Consider the following 20,836-nt stretch of genomic DNA (forward strand, 5'->3'; position numbering starts at 1 on the left):
CCGGCTCCCTCAGCCTGTAAAGCAAGATGAGCGCCACAACCCCAGAGTCGTCTGTGACTGGACTTAACTGTCAGGGGTCTTTTAGCTTTACCTTTTTAAAGGTGCAGCCAAGCCCTGCATTTTCCAAAGATGTGGTGGAAAATGTATAACTGGTGCCTTCTACTTTTCAGCACCTGTTAAGTGTTAACCTCAGTTATTAACTTATTCTGAGCCAGGTCATTGTCCGATTCGGAAGAGATTCATGGGGTATGTTACAATCTGCCTGATGCAACAGGGCACACACCAAACACACACCAAATCTACAGGAAAGATCTCACAAAACAGCCACGTCAGATTTGCATAAGCTTGGATTGCTGTCTCTTCCTGTTCAGCTATGTTGAGTACATTTTTTTAGCTGCGCAAAATGTGACTCGCAGGGGGGAAAGAACCGTTCAGCTTCTAAAGAAAGGAAGTACGCCTAGAGAGAGGAACTGAAAAAGTCTGCACGAATTACGGTCCCGCTCACTCACCATCTTGTTCATTTCCCCTTCAGTTCCAGGACCCAACAAACCTATCTCTGTATTGGGGATCCTTTGAGCTGTCTTGAAGAGAGAAGACCCCGTATTTGGATATAGGCAATGGATGATTTCGGTAAGTAACTTTTTCGCATTATACCAAACCAGTAAGGACTGACATGGTGCAGAAAGCACAAGAAGATTGCACAATATTTCATCTTTTCTTTTATGGGGGGCGAGGGAACAGGGAGAATTGAAGATTTGAAGAGATCGAACGCCGACTGTTGAGATGACACAGTTCCATCTGGCAGTGGCTTTGTGCCTTTAACATTCACAGCTGCATGACAGGCAAGAATTCAGCAGGTACAGCTTTTTCCATAACAAGAAAAAAGAAAGTGAAGAAAAAAGAGCTGTAGGTGTTGAATTTCTACCTCTTGGACAGCTGTTAAAAGCACAAAGACTTTCTTTACAGAAAAGCACCAGCCTTATTTGGGTCACTGGTGTTCCAGAAGGAAGAGCTCAAGCTAGGACAGAGGAACTTGAATAAATTTGAGGAATGGAGAACCAAAGATCCACACCATACCTTTAAATCTCATTCAAAGCACATTTAAAACCCACAATTTCTCCCAAGAATCATTAAGGGTGCTGGGAATTGTAGCTCTGTGAGGGGAAAACTTTATCCAGAGATGAAAGAAGCTTGTCCTTGTTAGTTTCCAATATACAGTGGTACCTCGGGTTAAGTACTTAATTCATTCCGGAGGTCTGTTCTTAACCTGAAACTTTTCTTAACCTGAAGCACCACTTTAGCTAATGGGGCCTCCTGCTGCAGCCGCGCCGCTGGAGCATAATTTTTGTTTTCATCCTGAACCAAAGTTCTTAACCCGAGGTACTATTTCTGAGTTAGCGGATTCTGTAACCTGAAGCGTATGTAACTTGAAGCATCTGTAACCAGATAAACCACTGTATGGCGTTTGCAAAAGGCGATACATTAGAAAGATAATGGTTGGTAAGGCAGTAGAAAGAAGAGGAATGGTTAGAGAAACCTGTGGTTGCAAATGACATCTGAACAAATTTATATGGAAAATAGGGGAGAACATTTTTTTTAGAAATTATTATCAGTTTTAAATTCTAGAAGATTCTAGATTGTGCTGGATACATGCAGAAAGGATATCTTTCTCTTTCACCGTGGTCTCACATTTAATTCTATCATCGTTCCCTTCCCATATCTCACTTCCTTTTGTGCATCAGAGCTACTGCCATAAATGGGTAATCCTCTGTGGGTGGGTGGGGGGGTGCGCCCGCACACACATACAATAAAAGCCACAAATCAATGTGGTGGATCAGAGAGATGCATCATAATGTAATGAAGAATAAAACAGAATTAAGCACAACCAATTACAAGTGGCTTAATAAACCTGGTTGTTGACTCTTAAAATGGCATAATTACCAAGATCAGATCAGCCTCCAATTTGCCTAGGTTTGGTTTTCCATCATAACAATTTTAAATTTCAGTTTGTACTGAAATTGGCCATAATGAAAAATATGTGTGTAAAAATGAGATAATTGAACCATTCAGGCTTCTGCAATAATATATTGCCTGTTGAACTTGTGGAATATGGTTCATGCCTTTAAAAGGTGGCAATTTTTGCCCTTTATTTGACATTCCTTTGTGTTATTTGAATCTAACTGGATGTAAGTTTGAGGTCTTTGTTAGGCCACATGACAACTATCTTTCCTTTCCGCGAGAAGAGGTATCTGAACAACAACCTTGTGGCTCTCACTTTTCTGATTTTGGACACTTCATTCCATGAGAGAGAAAAGCCACCGGATATTATAACTACATCTTTTAAAATTATGTGTCATGTACAACACACTAAAGGTCAACGGAGGAAACAGAAATTAGGGCAAGGAGAAAGGCAATTGCCACAGATGAGGCAATTGTGCTTCCTGAGAGCAAGGTATGTGGTAGAGGAAGCCAGCAAGTATTAATAGCTCTCTTTGAAGGTGCACCTAGGACAGAAGATGTACTGAATTGGACTGGGCACTGTATAAATAGGTGACTTGCATAGCCCAAGAGTGTCTGTGAGACAACTGTATGTGAGTCAACACAAGAGAGATGCAAGGCAAAGAAAGAGAACACATATTCTGATTTATCAAACTTCTGTTTCAAGCTGTTCCACAAGTTCAAGACAAGAGGCAACCAGGGCCAAATCCACACCTTACATTTAAAGCACTATTATACCATATTAACAGTCATTGCTTCCCACAAAGAATTCTGGAAACAATAGTTCATTAAGGATTCTGAAAGTTGATAGAAGACCCCCATTCTCTTCTTGGCACACTCAGCTATAGCTCCCAGGATGCTTTGGGAGAAGCCATGAGTTGAAAAGCTATACTGTATAGTGGTACCGTGGGTCTCAAACTTAATCCGTTCTGGAAATGCGTTCCAAAACCAAAGCATTCCAAAACCAAGGCGCGCTTTCCCATAGATGCAAAGCAATGCAAAATGGATTAATCCATTCCAGACTTTTAAAAACAACCTCTAAAACAGCAATTTAACAGGAATTCTACTATCTAACAAGACTATTGATCCATAAAACAATGTACTGCAGCCACACAATCAATCAATCAATAGCTGAACTGGGTTCCACATAGTCACAAAAACAAAACGAAAAAGCCACAAAAGCAAAAATGCAAAATAAATAGCAAAACCAGACAGACCTCAGCGTAACACTCAAATCGGAAGCTTAACACTCAAAATGGAGCCCATTTGGCTTCCAAAAAAGGTTCGCAAACGGAAACACTTACTTCTGGGTTTACAGTGTTTGGGTTCCAAGTTGTTTGAGTACCAAGGCATTTGAGAACCAAGGTACCACTGCACCAATGCTTTAAATGTATGGTGTGGATGTTGGCAGTGGGCATGATAGGGGCAGGAAGAGAGGGTGAACGATGGGAATGACAAAATTTAAACTATAATTGTTTTGTTCAGATGCTTTGTTGGCAGAACTGGAACAAACCTCAGCAAGTTTAACTGTGAGTGATCCAGTAACGTCAAAGGGCTACTTTCTTTTGGAACGTGACAACAAGGAGAAACCAGCGGAGACAGCAGCAGAGACCAGTGTCATCCAGAAGAAGAAACCAGTTGCCCCAGCCAAGAAGGTATTCTTCTTAAGCTGTTTGCCTCCTTAGCAAGTTGCATTACACTGGGGTGACTACACTTTGGGGGGCTTTGGGAGACACCCCCAGCTTCCAAGCCCTCCAAGTGCCAAATGCCAGTGATAGGCACGGCCACCCCACAACAGACATGTACACCACACACACACCAGAGCACACACAGTCGGCAACACACTCAGAAACACCCAGATCCAGATGCGTGCACACACCTACATACCAGATGCGTGCAAAGGATGCAGATCATTCCCTCTTCCGCTCACCAGATTGATCCTCTGGTCAGCTGGGTGAGGGAGCAATCTCCGTCCTGATCCTGGCACTGGGATGGGTGGAGAGGTTTCAGTTTCTCTGCTCATCCCAGGGCCAGGGTGAGGATGCAGATCCTCCTTCATTCTGCTTACCAGATAATTGATCTGGTTGTGGTGAGGGGAGGAGAGGGAATGATCTGTATCGTGGTCTTGCATGAGTCGTCTAGGCTTCCCAAACGTTGCAGAAATGACACTTCATAAGGAGCATCAGAGAATCAGTTCAGCATTTTGTTTGTTTGTTTGTTTGTTTGTTTTCCCTGCACTCCCAGAGTACAGCGAGTCTTGGGGACACACACACACACACACACACACACGCACACACACAGCTTAACAGGCTGGATATGGCTTGCAGGTCACAGGGGAACCACATGACAGCTTGTGTCCCCAGCAGACAATCCACTCCAGTTTTTGGCTTAATCCACCACATTGCTGCCATTTTCACCTAGTCCAGAGTTTGGGTAAAAGCACTTTGTCTTATATATGGTTGGAGAGAAAAAACCCACAAAATGTGGCTAACCCATAAAAAGTCCATTAAGTTGCAAAACACAGACTAAAGACCTGCCTGACGACCTCAGAAAACAACCTCATTCAGCAAATCAGCTACATTTGTAGAGTCAAAGTCAAAGTTTATTTCTTGTTGCAACCATCCTGGTCATTTCAGCCAAAAAGGAAATGAAACTACACATAACTATACATTGATAGAGTCATAAAGCTACTAGACATGGTTTGCATATATTATATAAGTCCCCAAGTTTCAACTCTGGTTAGAGCAAGGGTAGGGAATCTATGGCCTTCCAGATGTTTTTGGATGACAACTCCATCACCCCTGACCATGGACCATGCTGGCTTGGGCTGTTGGGAATTGGAGTCTAACAAGATCAGGAAGGCCACATTTTCCACACCCTGGGGTTTAAGGACCACAGGTAGCAGCCTGGGAAAGACCTCTGCCCCTGGTTCTGGAGACCGGCTCACTAAGCTATAGTGGACTTGAGAAGCCTTTGGCTTGATTCAGTTTACAGCAGCTCCTCAAACTGCATATATCCTTTCACACATGAGACTTCCCAATCTGGAGTCTGTTGCATAGCATGGCTGCCCCGATCCTATGCTGTGATGATCCAGCTGTCTGCTTTTCTTTCCTGTGTGTTTTGAATATAATTGAATACTTTGCAGCAGTAACAGGAGATAAGGGCAGTTAATAGGTATGGGAGAAAATATATTTAAGATCTGGTCCAAAGTCTTCTAAAATAGGAGCTGGCTTCACACTGGGAGATGACAACTTAACTATAAAACAGCTCAAGAGAAACAGAGGAGAGTAACAATTTCTGTTGGTTCTTTGCTTTTCAGAACTAGTTGATACAGGATAACAGCCAGTATTGGAGAGGAGCATATGATTGGGTGGATTTGAGGGGAGACAGTGTCCTTTTTGTATATCTTCTCTTGTGTATATTCCCAGGTGCCACCAGCACATAATGTTCAACACCATGAAGAAGATGCAGACCATATTTACAGGTAAATGAACACTGAATCAGGAAGGCAGGTTACACGGCTCACTTGTGCTGCATGTTGTTGTTGTTGTTGTTGTTTTTTTGAGAGAAGCCTTCCACAGATAATGGATCAAAACTGTATGGCATGTAAACTTTCGCTCTCTTAATGCTTAGTTAGCATTGCATCAAAGGCTACCAGAAATGGTCACTGGTAAAAGGCAAGCTTATCTCCATTCATATGCATACATATGCATCTATACCATACCACAACCCCAGAAGTAAGCTTTATAACACAAAAATAACTGTTGAATGGCTTCGAGGAGCTTGCTTCCCCACTATCTGCCAGAAAGAACAATCTGTCTGTTGGTTGCCCTGGGGCTGAGAGCTGAAGGAAAGCACAATTTGGCTCCACCCATTGTGTTGGGTCTGAGGAGAAGCTTGTGCATCCCATATACGTTCTTAACACAAAAAGGGGAAACCAAACAGAGAGGCCTGTCTGTTCATATAGTCCTTTTATCATTCTTATTCCAGAGCTTTAAATGTCCCAATCAGTGATATAAACCTTTTTGAAACTCTTGAACGTTAATAAGGACAGGTTGATTCATTTAAGCATAGCATTATTTTTAAGAATAGGGAACAGTGCCAGCATTTTAAGCAGAAGGAACATTCTTTCGTACTACTCATATGCCTGATTTTACATGCATTGTGTGTCAGGGGAACCGGGGCTGGAAATTATCTCCATTTCCAAGAACCCTCAAGCAAATCACAAAGTATAATTTTTGGACTCCAAAGAAGGTGAAAATTCCTCTTGTAAAAAACAACAACTCAGCTTATTAGCTATAATTCATATATAATCTTGTCTGTATTTAACTAGATAATGGTATCAGGCTGGCTTCAGGTCAAGGGTATTCAGCATGGGCAATAGCCAGGGATGAAGAGAGTTGTAGGATGAAGAGAGTTGTAGTTCAACAAGAAGGGGCTACCATGTTGGCTAGCCCCTGCTTTAGATGTATCAATTTAGCGAAGAAGGTGAGGGGTGAGATTAGATTTTTTGCAACTTGACCTTCTTTTGTATGGTTGGATGTATATAGGGGTGGGGAGAGATGAACCATGCTATACGTGGTCTGTGTGATTTATCCCAAGGTGGACTGAGACACCCCCACTGGCAGCATGCCTTGAGAAATGTCAGTGGGAGGGCAGATACTGCTGCCATATGGCTTTCCTGAATCAGATACAATACATAGAATCAATGCACCAATTATGGAATGAGGATGTGGGAGAGTTTTTCTTTAAAAGGATCTCAGGCACATTGTAGCAGCAGTGAGTAGCTTCCTGGTATGTGGGTCATTGTTGCAGAAGGTCAAAGTGGAGGGGAGGTCAGTGTGGTGCAAATGCACTGGCAGACCCAATTTAGTGCTCCTGCTGGTGCATTTGCAATGTGCCAGCCTTTCTGTCCATCCACATCTCCTGGTAAGTAACGATGGCCCACCTGCTAGTAACTCCACCCCCACCCAGCGATCCATTTCTGCCTTCTAAGTTTTTGAAGTTGGTAGCAGTTAAGGAGTAGCCAGGATCGGGGCCGATGTGTGAACATGCATGATGGACAAAGGGAACATGGTTCATTTTAGAATTTTAAGAATTTCCTTCCTCCTTTCCTTCAGTCATAAATTTGGCTTTCTATTCCCTCTAGCAAAGTGCAAACTCCACAGCCAGTGCTCTCTTCATCTTCATTCACCACACCTGCTCAACAGCTGGATGAACTTTTGGCTTGCTTGGGAACAATCCAGGACAAGGTGAGTCACAGACCCGGCTGACCCTCTGCAGGAGAAACAACAGTAGTTTCTGGGAAATGATAGTGAAGCACCAAGACTGTTCCTAAGGAATGCTTAATGTTTTTTTTGTGGTTATTGTATTAGCCATAGCAAATTAAGAGCAGAAGTTACATTCCCATCTCCAGCTTAGGCAGAAGAAAAAACTAAGGGTGCAATAAAAAATAACAGAAGGTGTAGGTTGTGCGGGGAGAGGGGACACTTCTGTGGGACAAGATAGAAAAGGTTCATGCATGGTGATCCAGGAAAAGCTTTGTAGAATAAGTGAGATTTAGGAGTTTTAAGTGGAGAGGAAACTTGAGTAATACAGAAGATGAGAATATTTTTTATGTATAGGGAGGAAGATTTGTGGCACTGTTAAAGTTCACCATGTTGAGTATATCTATCTCCTCTTTTGCTGTTATGTATTATTTGCTTGTTTTACTGTGCCTGATGTGTTATCACTTTATTTTTTCCATTGTTAACCACTTTTGAGTTATTGATAAGAAAAGTGGAGGGGTGTTTTTTTAAAAATAAAAAAGTAAATAGAAATAAATGAATGAAAAAGTGAAAGCCCAAATCATTTGCTTTTCTGCAGATCTCAGATGGGAAGGAAGGTCCTGAGAAGCCACCACCAGCCAAACAGAATACCATTGACAACCTAGACAGCATGTTGCAGGGCCTGACACATGATATGCAGGACCTTGGTGTTGCCACTGTGGCCAAGGGCCACTGTGCTTCCTGCCACAAACTCATCGTTGGAAAGGTAGGAGAGGGAGAGAGACAGAGAGAGAATCGAGCTCTCCGGTAGTTGTCACCCCCACTGGGTTAGAGGTTTGTTATGAACAACTAATGGTTTGTCACATATCTGCTTTGTGAAGTGTTTGGTTTGCCTCAGATAGAAGGAAGGGATTTCTTCTCCTGCAGATTGGTCACTTAATGTCTGCCACATATTGCTGAGGCTCCTGCCCTCTCAACCCAAAGTGGTCCTGTGGTGCCCTGAGCAATGTGGGGCTTGTTGATTAGAAACATGGACCCGTGACAAACGTCTGAGAGACATCCTGTTGGAAAGGGACGTGTGCCTCTAAACTCTCCTGCTGGTTTCTAGGTAATTACAGCGCTGGGAAAGACGTGGCACCCTGAACACTTCACCTGTGCCCATTGTGGAAAGGAAGTGAGTTCTATCCCCTTCTATGAGCGGGACAGCAAGGCCTACTGCCCCGAAGACTACCACGATCTCTTCTCTCCTCACTGCGCTTACTGTGCTGCACCAATCAAGGAGGTATGTCATGTTAGCCTCAGCTTCTGACTGCTATTGCTCCCTTTGATTTGACTCGGTTATTGACTTTCTGTATCACTTAATGTATTAAAGAATATCTCTAAGCGGTGTACAAAAAACTGAAGCAACAACAGACAACTCAAACAAAATATTGCAAAAATACAGAGTTACATATAAAAATCTTACACACACACACACACACAATATATATATATATATATGCTTTCGTAGATTTTCACGGGTACAGGAATGCAGGTTTTGGTGTCCTCGGGTGTCTTCCCGTGTAAAAGTTGGGGTGTCTAGGCGACGTTTCGACGAGGTCTCACTCGTCATCTTCAGGCTGGTGCTTTCGGCTTCTTGTTACTGGAACAGAGCAGGATCTCAGTGTTTGAGTTCCTATAAATACTGTTGAGGGGGTGTGGTGTATAGCCTCCAATGTTCTGGGCAGAGAGGAAGTTCCCAGGCTAGTGTGCCTTTTCTTCTTTTGTTCCTTAATTACTTGAGGGATATCCTGAGTGATTTCTTGAGTGATATCCTGAGTACCACTTAGGTGGGTCATTAGGTGTGGATTAGTTGCTAAAGTCTTTGTGTCTTGACCTCTTGAACTTTGTGAAGAGTTTTTCTGAGAAGATGGCTGTACTGCACTTAGTTGTGCTCTGGCTTGGCTTCGTGTATAGGGGCGAGCTGTGGTTTTGTGGCTTGTGTCAGCCAGATCTGTGTAGGGATTGCAGGGGGGTGCAGCATCCGGAGGTGCCTCCATGGTTTGGCTACTGGATGGTGTCTGTAATTTATCTGTGGAGAGGGTCTGGGTTTGGGTCTGGTGTGGTTGATTGGTGATGGCGTTCTGTGTGCCTCTGGATCTGGTGTCAGTTTTTGTGGGGAGGGCTAATTTCCAGATGTCTGGCAAGCGGGATGTGTCGTCACGCTTGTTCATGTTGTGAGGGTGTTTCTCTATCTCGATGGCTTCCATGATTATTCTCTTGTGGTGATGTTCCATGTTAAAGAGCAATTTGGAATCTGCAAAATTAATTTCGTGTCCTGTTTCTTTCATGTGTTGGAAAAGAGAGGAAGTTTTTTCTTCTTTTTTGACGGCATTCTTGTGTTCTGCGATACGTGCATTTATTCGTCTGTTTGTTTGTCCAATGTACGTGGCTGGGCAGACTTTGCAGGGTATTTCATAGACCCCTTGGTTTTCCAACTGGATTTTATCCTTGGGGTTTCTGAGGATATTGGCTATTTTTTGGTTGGTGCAAAAGGCTGTTTTGATATTGTGTTTATGGAGGATTTTGCTAATTTTATCTGTAGTGCCCTTGATATAAGGAAGGAGGGCCATGCCATTGTTTTCTTCTGTGTCTTGGTTTTTGGGGGGTGTTTCTTTTTGGATTAGATTAACATGGAACATCACCACAAGAGAATAATCATGGAAGCCATCGAGATAGAGAAACACCCTCACAACATGAACAAGCGTGACGACACATCCCGCTTGCCAGACATCTGGAAATTAGCCCTCCCCACAAAAACTGACACCAGATCCAGAGGCACACAGAACGCCATCACCAATCAACCACACCAGACCCAAACCCAGACCCTCTCCACAGATAAATTACAGACACCATCCAGTAGCCAAACCATGGAGGCACCTCCGGATGCTGCACCCCCCTGCAATCCCTACACAGATCTGGCTGACACAAGCCACAAAACCACAGCTCGCCCCTATACACGAAGCCAAGCCAGAGCACAACTAAGTGCAGTACAGCCATCTTCTCAGAAAAACTCTTCACAAAGTTCAAGAGGTCAAGACACAAAGACTTTAGCAACTAATCCACACCTAATGACCCACCTAAGTGGTACTCAGGATATCACTCAAGAAATCACTCAGGATATCCCTCAAGTAATTAAGGAACAAAAGAAGAAAAGGCACACTAGCCTGGGAACTTCCTCTCTGCCCAGAACATTGGAGGCTATACACCACACCCCCTCAACAGTATTTATAGGAACTCAAACACTGAGATCCTGCTCTGTTCCAGTAACAAGAAGCCGAAAGCACCAGCCTGAAGATGACGAGTGAGACCTCGTCGAAACGTCGCCTAGACACCCCAACTTTTACACGGGAAGACACCCGAGGACACCAAAACCTGCATATATATATATATATATATATATATATATATATATATATATATATTCATTTTCCTACTGGCACACCCTCCCTCTCAGCCTCCGGGTCCTCACGCAGTGTCCAAACAAACTCTTGGTCCACCTACAAAAGTCTCACATCAAGAAGAGTTCCTGCAAACAGCAGACATCACCCTAGTCTCTCACTCTAGACTTGTTTCTTTGGGCAAGCCCAAGGTGGATGGTACTTCCCCAGGCTGCGTCCCACTCAGCTACACTCTCCGCACCCAGTTCCGGGTGTGCAGCAGGTTTGTTGAGTTTCGAGGGGGTGATTTCTTTCATCAATGAAGAACAAACAAATAGGGACTTAATGATCAAGTGAACAGGATTTGGGGAGTTGTAGAGTTCTATACCACCCAATGGCCCCCCCAATGTGTGTGGAGGGGTTTATTGTTTTTGTTTGCTACTATGCTATGCATTTTTGTGTTTTAATACTGTAAACTGTAATACTGTGAATCCTCAGATGAAGAACAGTATGGAAATTTTAATAGTAGTAGTAGTAGTAATAATAATAATAATAATAATAATAATAATAATAGGGGGCCCTCCACTCACATCTCTCTCTTCACCCTCTCTCTCCTCCTCCAGCTGCTTTGAGAGAAGGTTCTGATTCAGAGCAAGAGCAAGTTGAGAGTTTATCCAATCTGCCTTACTCTCCCTGCCCCCACCTTCTTTTGCCCTTTTAACCTTCAGGGCTTCCCAGTGTTGAAATCCCATGACCCTTTCTTCTCCTTTTCTTTGCAGAAAATCCTCACAGCCATGGATCGCACCTGGCACCCAGAGCATTTCTTCTGCGCTCACTGTGGGAAAGTGTTTGGCAATGATGGTACGTCTTCTTCATCTCCCTCAGCCCCTGACCCTTCCCTCAGCTATTCCGTGCTTGCTTGCACAGTAGAAATCCACACAATTTTTGCCCTTTCAATCTTCACTTGCCGCTCCCTGCCATTCGAAGCCTCCCTTTCCCACCCCATCTTCTCTTTTAGCCAGACTAAAATCTGCTAAATCACAATTGTTTTCTGCAAAATCCTAACTACTCTTCACCAGGGAGCAATTCTCGTTGAGCTCAGTGGGACTTGCTTCTGAGTAAACATGCTTAGGATTGCATTGTGTCGCATTTTGGTATAAGGGAGGCCGGAGTACTCTTTCCACAGAGCTGCCAAGATGATTTTATGACATCCTGAAGCTGCCTGTCATACCAATGCATACATTCAAAAGTATGTTATATTTGGGGAAATTGCTTGGAAGACTGTGTTTGTTTGACAGAATTGTATTAAAAATGTGTATATTGGAAGAAGCGCACACTAAAATGTCGATGAAATCAACTTAAGGTGGGAAACAGAGAAATCAAAATTGGCAGATTTGTTTGTCCCCACTCTAAAGCATTTTCAGTCACATTGATCTCAATGGGAGAGGTATGCTTTACTTTCCCACTGAAACCAATGAGGCAAGTTAAGTGCTTAATTTTGATTGAATCACCTCCCTGGTATTTAGTATAAGTAATAAAGCCTTCTGGTGTGACCCTGGAAGCCTGGCTAAAAGCAGAAGCAACTCACTCACCTCTTCAGGGGTGTTAAACTAATACGTTGAGATGACCAGAGAGTTTATGGAATTATTGTAACTCTTTCAAAAAGACCTGAAGCTGTAAAAACACTGTTGGTTCAAGATGTGGGCATGCTTAGAGGAGACTATTGAAATCAGTGGGACAAATGAGTCAGAAGTAAGTCTGGATCCAATGCGGTACATAGAAGTCACCTATAATGTGCTCAACTTGACCTGACATAAGAACCAGCCAGGATTCATGAGTGACAACTTGTTTGCTAAAACATGCATCACTCTTTCTAAGTTGTGATCTGTAAGAGACTGTTTTGGGAATTCTATAGTGACTCGGAGTCACTATGGTATCAGCATTCTACCAAAGCATCACAGTTCTCATTGAAAGCTTGTGTCTGTGTCCTAGGAGGAAGTCAGTGCATTGTGACTTATTATTTCCTTCTCTGAATAACCATCAGAAAAGCGTAAACACACTTGTGCTCACTGTGGGACTTTTGATCACAGACTGGCTCTGATGTGCTCTCAGGAGCCCAGCTCCAGTAATTGGCCCCCAAGTGGGTTAACTGAACACATAGTGGTGAGCTCAAGTCCCCAGACTGCTAATTATAACTAGAGCGCAGAAAGTTTTGTGGGTGAATTTAGAGTCTGACTCGTCCCTGAACTCTGTGGATTGGTTCCTTTTGCCAGCTCATGGCAACCATTCTTTGCCATTGGAGTGGCTTCTCCTGAAAACACCCCAGTGTTATTGCTTCATGCTATTACAAGCAACTTTGAGAAATGTGCTAGCGTTGCAACAGTTTCTTAATTCTTGGTGTGACGATGGCTCAGCTTCCGTTGCTTGCTTTGAGCAATGATGGATTGATGAGCTGTAAGCATTTTAGAGGAACTGTCACTGCAAGAGTTTAGCAAAGCACTGTGTGATCCTATTGTTGCGACTGGCCTATGACTGTACCAGATTATTCTTAGAATCAGTATGGATTAGTGCAGTTTAGCTGGCCAGTAGCACGAACAGCCCGATCTGCTTGTACGAATTGTTGCATTTTGTTTTTAGGGAGGAAAAGAGCAGCCTACCTAGAACCTGAGTACTCTAATTTAGTTGTGAAAAATATATTTGAGCCCTGGTGGACCACTTAGAGTTTTCTGCTGAAATGTGGAGTGGTCTATTAAGTAAATAAACAATATGTTCCCAAGACAAACCATGAACCTGGCAGATCAGTTGAAGGAATTTTGATCACAAGGACCTGTTGAGTACTTAATGTTTCCAAGGGAGGCGCACCTTGGGGAGTAAAACACCCAAGGTAAACCCATGCAGGGTTTACCCAACCATGGCTTACTGGGCCCATGCAGAAAAACCATTCGGCAGAAGCTGATCACATTCAGCCTTTTGATGTTGATTTGGCTGGAAGGTAGTGGGTCAAAATCCCAACGAAGGCGAAAATAAGATCATGGGCAGAATTCAAGTAACAGATCCATTTGTTGGAAGGGCTTCCACTTGCGCAGTGGGGCTTCTCCTTCTCTCCCAGCCCCCTGAAATTGGCTTGGGGAACCCCCAGAACAGCACCAGAGGGTGGAAGATTGTTCCATCTGATAGGGTGATATACTTGCACAGATGGATTGTTTGTAATAGTGTGACGCTGAATTCCTCCACATTGTACTCTTCATGTGAAAGGGAGCCACCTACAAGGCTGATTCTGACTACTAAGAAGACAGGCAGAGAAAGGCTGAGGGGATCAAAGAGCAGCTGACCACCTTTTTGGAGTGAAGGAGGGACACTTATTTTTTCGAGGGGTTCTGAGAAGGGACACTTATCTGCTAAAGAGAGAGGAGATTATCATAGATAAACATTGGTTGGGTGATGTCAAATCTTCACCGGTGGGATGGGAGACCCCCCAGAACAGAAAGTGGGACAAGCAGATTTGATTGTGCTGATGGAATAATCTTATTGCTACATTGAACACAAGCCATGGTATGCTGTTCCTCTTCTCTAAAAGCTCTGTCTCCCCATACTTACTCTACAGGTTTCCAAGAGAAGGATGGGAAGCCATATTGCCAAAAGGATTTCATGGCCCTTTTTTCTTCCAAGTGCAAAGGCTGTGACAAGCCTGTGATGAATCAGTATTTGTCAGCACTGAATGCTGTCTGGCACTCTGAGTGCTTTGTGTGTGGGGTAAGTAAATGCAGAATAGCCTGCTCCAGATAGAGGCCATTCTGGGTTGCTGGGCGGAAAAATGTATATACGCCACGAAACTTGTATTGAGGAGGTTGCTAACAAAACCAAGAATTGTGCAGTCCAGACAGAGGTGAGATAGGATTTAGCCGTAATCCTGCATGCAGTTAGGTTGCTTAAATCCCCAAAACTTGATTCATTCCGTTGTTTGAAAAATTGTATATTGCTCCTCACTGAATTTCATTCCAGGGCAGCTAACAAAATTAAAATATCAATAAATCAACAATAAATCCCCATAATAAAAACAAATCAGCAATGACTTTAATGGGTTTAAAGAGTCAATGTGCAGGACAACAACCCTTTTCCAAATAGAAAACTGTCAAAGCTCTTTGAACCGTAAGTTCAGGTTTTATTCTTCATGAAATTTTTATTAAGATTTCCTTAGTAAGATTTTATTAAGATTAAGACAATGAAATTACAACTACAGAAAATACAAATCAAATAAGTAAAAGATAGAGTTCTCTCTTAAAAGTAATTATTGCCCCTTGCCATACACAGAGGACAGTAGCTTATTCCAGCCCTCACCTGGAATATTTCCTTTCTCCTCCTATACTCTCACCCTGGGAGACCAACATTTCCTGTCTTTCATCCAGGGTCCTCCATCAACCCATATATCGCCCCATGAGTATAATAAAGGCCCTCTCTAAAGAGAGAAGAAAAAGAAGAAAAACAAAGGAAAAACAGAAAAAAGAAAGGGACAACAGAAAGAAAGAAAAGAAAAAGAGAGAAGAGTAAAATAAAAAGACAAAAGAAACAGAAAAACATTCTAAAAGAAAAGCAAAGTTCAGATTTTAAAAACCAAATCGTGAAAACAAAAAATTGATTTGCAGAATTTAAATACTAGTTGCATACTGTACCACACCCACACCCTGAACTGCAAGATTCCTAAGCATACTTCAAGTGATTCCTGGTCCATGGCTCTAGCCCCACCCACAGACTTCCATGTGTTGGTGCAGACATCCTCACTACAGAAACCTGTGCATGAGCAGCTGCTTCTTTGTGTGAAGGCTCGTGCGAAGGCTTCTTCAGTGCAGGCATCTGTGGATGTCCATAAGTGGGGCCACCACTAGGCTCCATTGCCAGGAGCAGAGCCTGCAGTGCATGCCTACTCCCTGCTTATCACAATTCATATGTGAAGGGGGGATCTGGCTTCAGATCAAAAGGAAACAGAATGTTTCTATTTTAAAACTCAAATTTTCATTTTTCAGAAATAATAATAAAGAAACAAGAGCAGAATTATTTTTGATGGGGAAACTGCAAATGCTGACAAATGTGGACTCTATAAAGCACTAAATATGAACTACAAAGCTGAAAATTTGATTTAAAGCAAGAACCAAAACACAAACATGAAGAACTTATTTCAAAACAGTAGCTGATGGGTGATGGTCATGATAACTCTATCCAGACTCTGTACAGTATGCTGACTGGCTTGTTCTTATGTAAATCCCGGAAATAGTTGTTTTCTGATGCCCTAACACAGGCTTCCTCTGCTTTCAGGACTGTTTTTGCAGCTTTCAAGATGGTTCCTTCTTTGAATTAAATGGACGTCCCTATTGTGAGCTTCACTACCATCACCACCAGGGAACAGTGTGCTTTGGTTGTGGGAAGCCCATTGTTGGGCGCTGTGTCAGTGCCATGGGGCACAAGTTCCACCCGGAGCACTTTGTCTGTGCCTTTTGCCTCACCCAGTTGCACAATGGCATTTTCCAGGAGCAGAACGGCAAGACCTACTGCCACACCTGCTTTAACAAACTCTTTGTCTGACCGGAAGCTGCAAGGAACATATTTCTTCTCTCAGGCCTTTGCATGAGAAACAGGCAAGGGCAAAAACGATTTTGAAGGGACAAAGGCTGCAATCCTGTGCCCACTTACTTGAGAGGGAGTTCCACTGAACATAATAGGACTTACTCCTGGGTAAAGAAGCATAGGGTTAAGCTGAAAGAAATGCAGTGATGGAAATATGCTGCTGCAGCCAGTGGCGTAGCGTGGGGGGTGCAGGGGGGCCCGGCCGCACTGGGCGCAACATCTGGGGGTTAGGGTTAGGGGGCGCAAATCCACGGGTTAGGGGGCACAAATTACTTGCCTTGCCCTGGGTGCTGAAAACCCACGCTACGCCACTGGCTGCAGCAATATCCATCAATGCACCTAACAGCTTCAACACACCCAGATCCTCAACTGTGAGGCAATCACTCTACTCCACTGCGTTTCAAACAACTTTTGCCAGCTTACAGTAGTTTATCAGAAACAGTAGCCTCTAAGTAATATTGGCTCTTCATCCCATATCCTTTCCTGCTGGCAATAGCAAGTATTTTATTTACTCATTGAAAAAAATATCCATCTACACAAAACATATTCCACTGATATGTGTTATTTACTGTGCAATCCTATGCATGCCTATTCAGAAGTAAGTTCCACATGGATTTACTCCAAAGTAAATGTGTATATGTTTGTACCCAGGCAAACCAATCCTATTCACTAATTGTGTCAGATAATTGAGATACACACTAGAGGAGAGCAACAACCATACCCTCCTCCCAAAGCCCACTGAACAGGGACTGTGCCAGCAGCAATGCCCACATGCCACCCAAAGAGGTGTGATGGTGGTGAATATCATATATTTGTACATTACACATTTGCGCTTTTGATTGGCAGGAGTACCATGCACAGGCAAACTTGGCTGCCCCCATTTTGCTAACCTGCTGAATCTCACACATGTGTACAAGCTCTCTTTCGCCAATTCATTAGAATAGCTTCCTATCTTAGAATACTCCCTGAGTTTTTCAAGGACACTGTCCTGGATGCCTAGATATTTTCAACATGTTGTTTGTAACTGAACAGGTAGCATGCGCTGAAAAATAAACATCACTTTTCTATGGGTTATATGAGTACTTCTTTGCATTCCAGGACTCTCTTTGGTACAGTTTAGTTCTTGTGTGTATCCCATAGGGATCATGGTTGCTTCAAGTGAGGATTTGAATAAGGGATGGGGGAAAATTCATTTCAATTTATATTTGAAGTTGAAGCTGCCTAATTCACACTTTATGAATTGCTATGCAAACTTAAACCTAGTCATCCTTCAGAATTCACGCTTCACTGAATATTGCAATGCAGTTCTCCAGCCAAGGAATGTGTATAAAAATGCATATATTACAGAAAACAGCATACAGAAAATGCATCGTATTAGGCAAAATTGCTTGCAAAATGTTTATATTAGAAGAAATTCACACTAAAATCGTGCTGTATTTTCATAAAGACTTTTTTTCAAAAAATTCAGATGATGTGGAAATGTGGAAAACTGAATTTAAGATTGGAAAAAAGGAGAAACTGAGAGAAACTGAAATTGACAGATTCTTCCATCCCTAATCTGAGTTAGCAAGTACATACAGGGGCCTTATCGATTTATTAGCAATATAATATCATGGTGGACAGAAGAAAATTAACAAAATTAACAAAAGATACATTCATACCAGGGTTGCCCCTCTGTAAACTTCCATGCAGGGCTGACTTTAAGGTTTCTAGAGCACAAAATAACAAGAGAATATGGCTAGTCAGTGCCAACAAAGGCAGCTCTTCCCAGTAGGTCTTGCCCCAATGAAGCAGTTGCAAGTTCTGAAGGCCCCCACCTTCCCATCACTCTCTAAGGCTCCTCCTCTCCAGGGTCTTTCCCAAGCAGTTGCAAACAGTGTCTGCGCACAGCCAATCTCTGCTCTGCTCTTTTCATTTCTCAGCATGATCTAGGAGACCAGGGGGGAGGAGAACTGGTCATAGCAGGAGGGAGAGACTCCCTAGATTCTTCAGCAGCTTGTCTCAACTCTGCCTCTTGGCCAACCTCCTCTCCAGCTTCTGCTTCAGCCTTGGAGACAGCACTGCTCTCTGCCACAGCCTCTTCCTGCTCACCACACCCTGTTACCTCTTCTGCTTCTGACACCTCTTCCTCCCAGTCTTCTTCCTCTTCTCCCACTGACCACTCATTGTTGTCCCACCACCAGTTCCCTGGCTCTGAGCCTTCTTCCCTTGGGAGTTCCCCGGCTGGTGCCTCCCATCCCTCCTCTGCATCCTGCCAGTGCATGACATTTCCCCACAAAGCAGCGTGATTTCTTATTAAATAGGCCAATGTTATCTAATCTCCCTGCAAAAAACCCCAACTCACAAACATTGATTGCTTGAGAAACAAGTTAGCTGGAAACACCCAAGTTGACAAGCTGACAACCTTCTTTTTGCACTTTATTACTTTTATTTTTTCTGCCTCCTTCCCCCTTTGTTTTGTATCACATCTCTGCCAGATAAAAAGCTCTGGAGAACTCAAAAGCTTGCCATGCTTTTGTGACATTATGGTTGGTCCCAGTATAAGTGTTGCCCAACTGTGGAAAAGAAGTGTCTTTTTAATGACAAAAAAATCGCTGTAGTTTTTCTCTCTTCAACAACCTTAGGGAGAAAGCTCCACTGTACTATTTAAATACTTAAACAGAAAATTGTCCAACATTTCGTTTGACTAAATAATGGGGAACCAATCCCCCTACTTATTTCAAAACATCTTGTAGATGCTGTAAGTATATTGAATATGTTAGGCAATACTAAGTTCTGTAGATAAACTGCAGAAGATCAGCCAGGCTTTCCAGGTCTAATAGTTTAACAATAGAGCCCAAAACAATTCTCCATCATCCGCTGACTTGAATTAGGCTGCTGAGATCAGGAAACCTTGGTGGTGGTAGGGGGAACAGGAATAGAATTGGGTGCAAACTTCAGTTCTGGTACTGTACTAAAAATAATCATCAGGCTAAGCTAGTGCTCAGAGGTGCCACGTTCTATAATTGTGTCCATCTTCCAGGAAACACCATTTTGCTGCTGGCTCTGGTTGGTGGACCTCAGGTTTCTAGTGAAAAACAAGTTGATCCTTCAAACCTAAAGTTTGCCTGCCTCTGCCACAGATGATCAGAGCGGTGAAGCCTGTTCAGAAGTGCATTTAGGTTGGTGCAACTGGTTCCCTCACACAACTGACATAGCGAATTGAGCAGAATGGAAGGTGAGAGGCAGGTGTGTGTGGATTCTGGCATTGCTGAAATTTGAAAGGCCCAAATCCACCCCTGTGAGGCTTCAGGGAATTGGCTTCCTCCCCCCCGGCAGTAGATAAGAAGATCAAAGAAAGGAATGTCTTACCAGTTAGAAACTTTAATAATGACAGTGGGAGAACAAAGAACACATCTCCTAGACATGGTGGTGCTCCCAATTAAGGATCCAATCTCCTTACGTCTCTATTAATCTACATCACTCGTACGTCTTGTAATCTGAGTTTGTACCCTGTATGCTTTCTGTTCTGAGACTTTCTGAGCTCTTCTTGATCTTGGGCTGAGAAGAGGAATGCTGTCCAGAGACCATGAATCCGTTAACCCTCTCTCTTCCAGTGTTTCTCCTCCTAGTTGTTCCAGTTTTTCCCAGCTTCTGCCTTCTGAACTATGTCCCTCTGCAAACCACTGTTCCAAATCTATACTGTCCTCCTGCTTCTGGGAAGATTCAGGAGTGGGAGCAGGGGGGGTGGCTCCCACCATTCCTCCTCAGTGCAGCCCTCCTCAGCACGGTCCCTGACAACCCCTGAGGCTGTTGTAAATTGTCGCAACTACAATGTTAAGAAGACCATTTGAGGGCTGACCCTACGACTGCTATGTGGGCTACCTCGACTAAGTGGATTAAAGGATCTCAAACAGTAGGAAAGCTCTGCTGCTACTCAAGGGAAATAGAAGCATCATAACTGGTGGTTCCTCTTGTGAGATGTAGCAGGCACTATCGGAAACAAGTGCTGGGCTATGAATAAGATACTGCCTGTGGTTTGTGGTGACTCATCTCCCTCAGCTTCCTTTGAAAAATGCAATCAGCAATAAAATATGTACTCTGGGGCTGGGGAAGATCTCTTGCATTGCTTTCCTCTCAACCAAATGAGCCCTTCTTTGTTTTGTTAAATGCCGTAAAAAGAAAACAAGCAACTGTGTATACAAATTCACCCCGGTGGATAGAACGTGTGGAAGGTGGAAAGATCTCTCACATATGTCTCTGACCTGATATTGCTATTGCAATGGTATGTGCACACCCACCCTCTGTCATTTCAGCTGCAGACAGGGAAACTGTGTGATAGATGTCACATAACCACAGCAGTGCTTGCAGCAAGGAAATGCAATGTTAAGCAATTTCAGAGAAAGTTCTGTTCCTATCTGCAGGGCCAGTTTTTTTATATTATTATTATTTGAGGAGTATGCTCAGCTTGGAGACTATCCTGAAAACATCTCCTCTTTAAATGAATTTTATTTATTTCCTTAGATTTATATCGTCCTCATCATTTGTTTTATT

At 43.2% G+C, this 20,836-nt stretch overlaps 1 protein-coding gene across 1 annotated transcript; it reads left to right on the plus strand.

The window, feature by feature from the left end:
- The first annotated feature begins 409 nt into the window (after positions 1 to 409).
- LPXN (leupaxin) lies at positions 410 to 17,375 on the plus strand. Its single transcript, XM_081923954.1, has 10 exons — positions 410 to 630; positions 3,484 to 3,653; positions 5,427 to 5,482; positions 7,148 to 7,250; positions 7,864 to 8,031; positions 8,374 to 8,547; positions 11,464 to 11,545; positions 14,289 to 14,437; positions 15,995 to 16,472; positions 16,625 to 17,375. The coding sequence occupies exons 1-9, from the start codon at positions 618 to 620 to the stop codon at positions 16,259 to 16,261; spliced, it is 1,182 nt and encodes a 393-aa protein (XP_081780080.1). The 5' UTR covers positions 410 to 617; the 3' UTR covers positions 16,262 to 16,472; positions 16,625 to 17,375.
- Positions 17,376 to 20,836: the final 3,461 nt, after the last annotated feature.

This window comes from Podarcis melisellensis (genome assembly GCF_964234715.1).
Source record: "Podarcis melisellensis genome assembly, chromosome: 1".
Lineage (NCBI taxonomy): Eukaryota > Metazoa > Chordata > Lepidosauria > Squamata > Lacertidae > Podarcis > Podarcis melisellensis.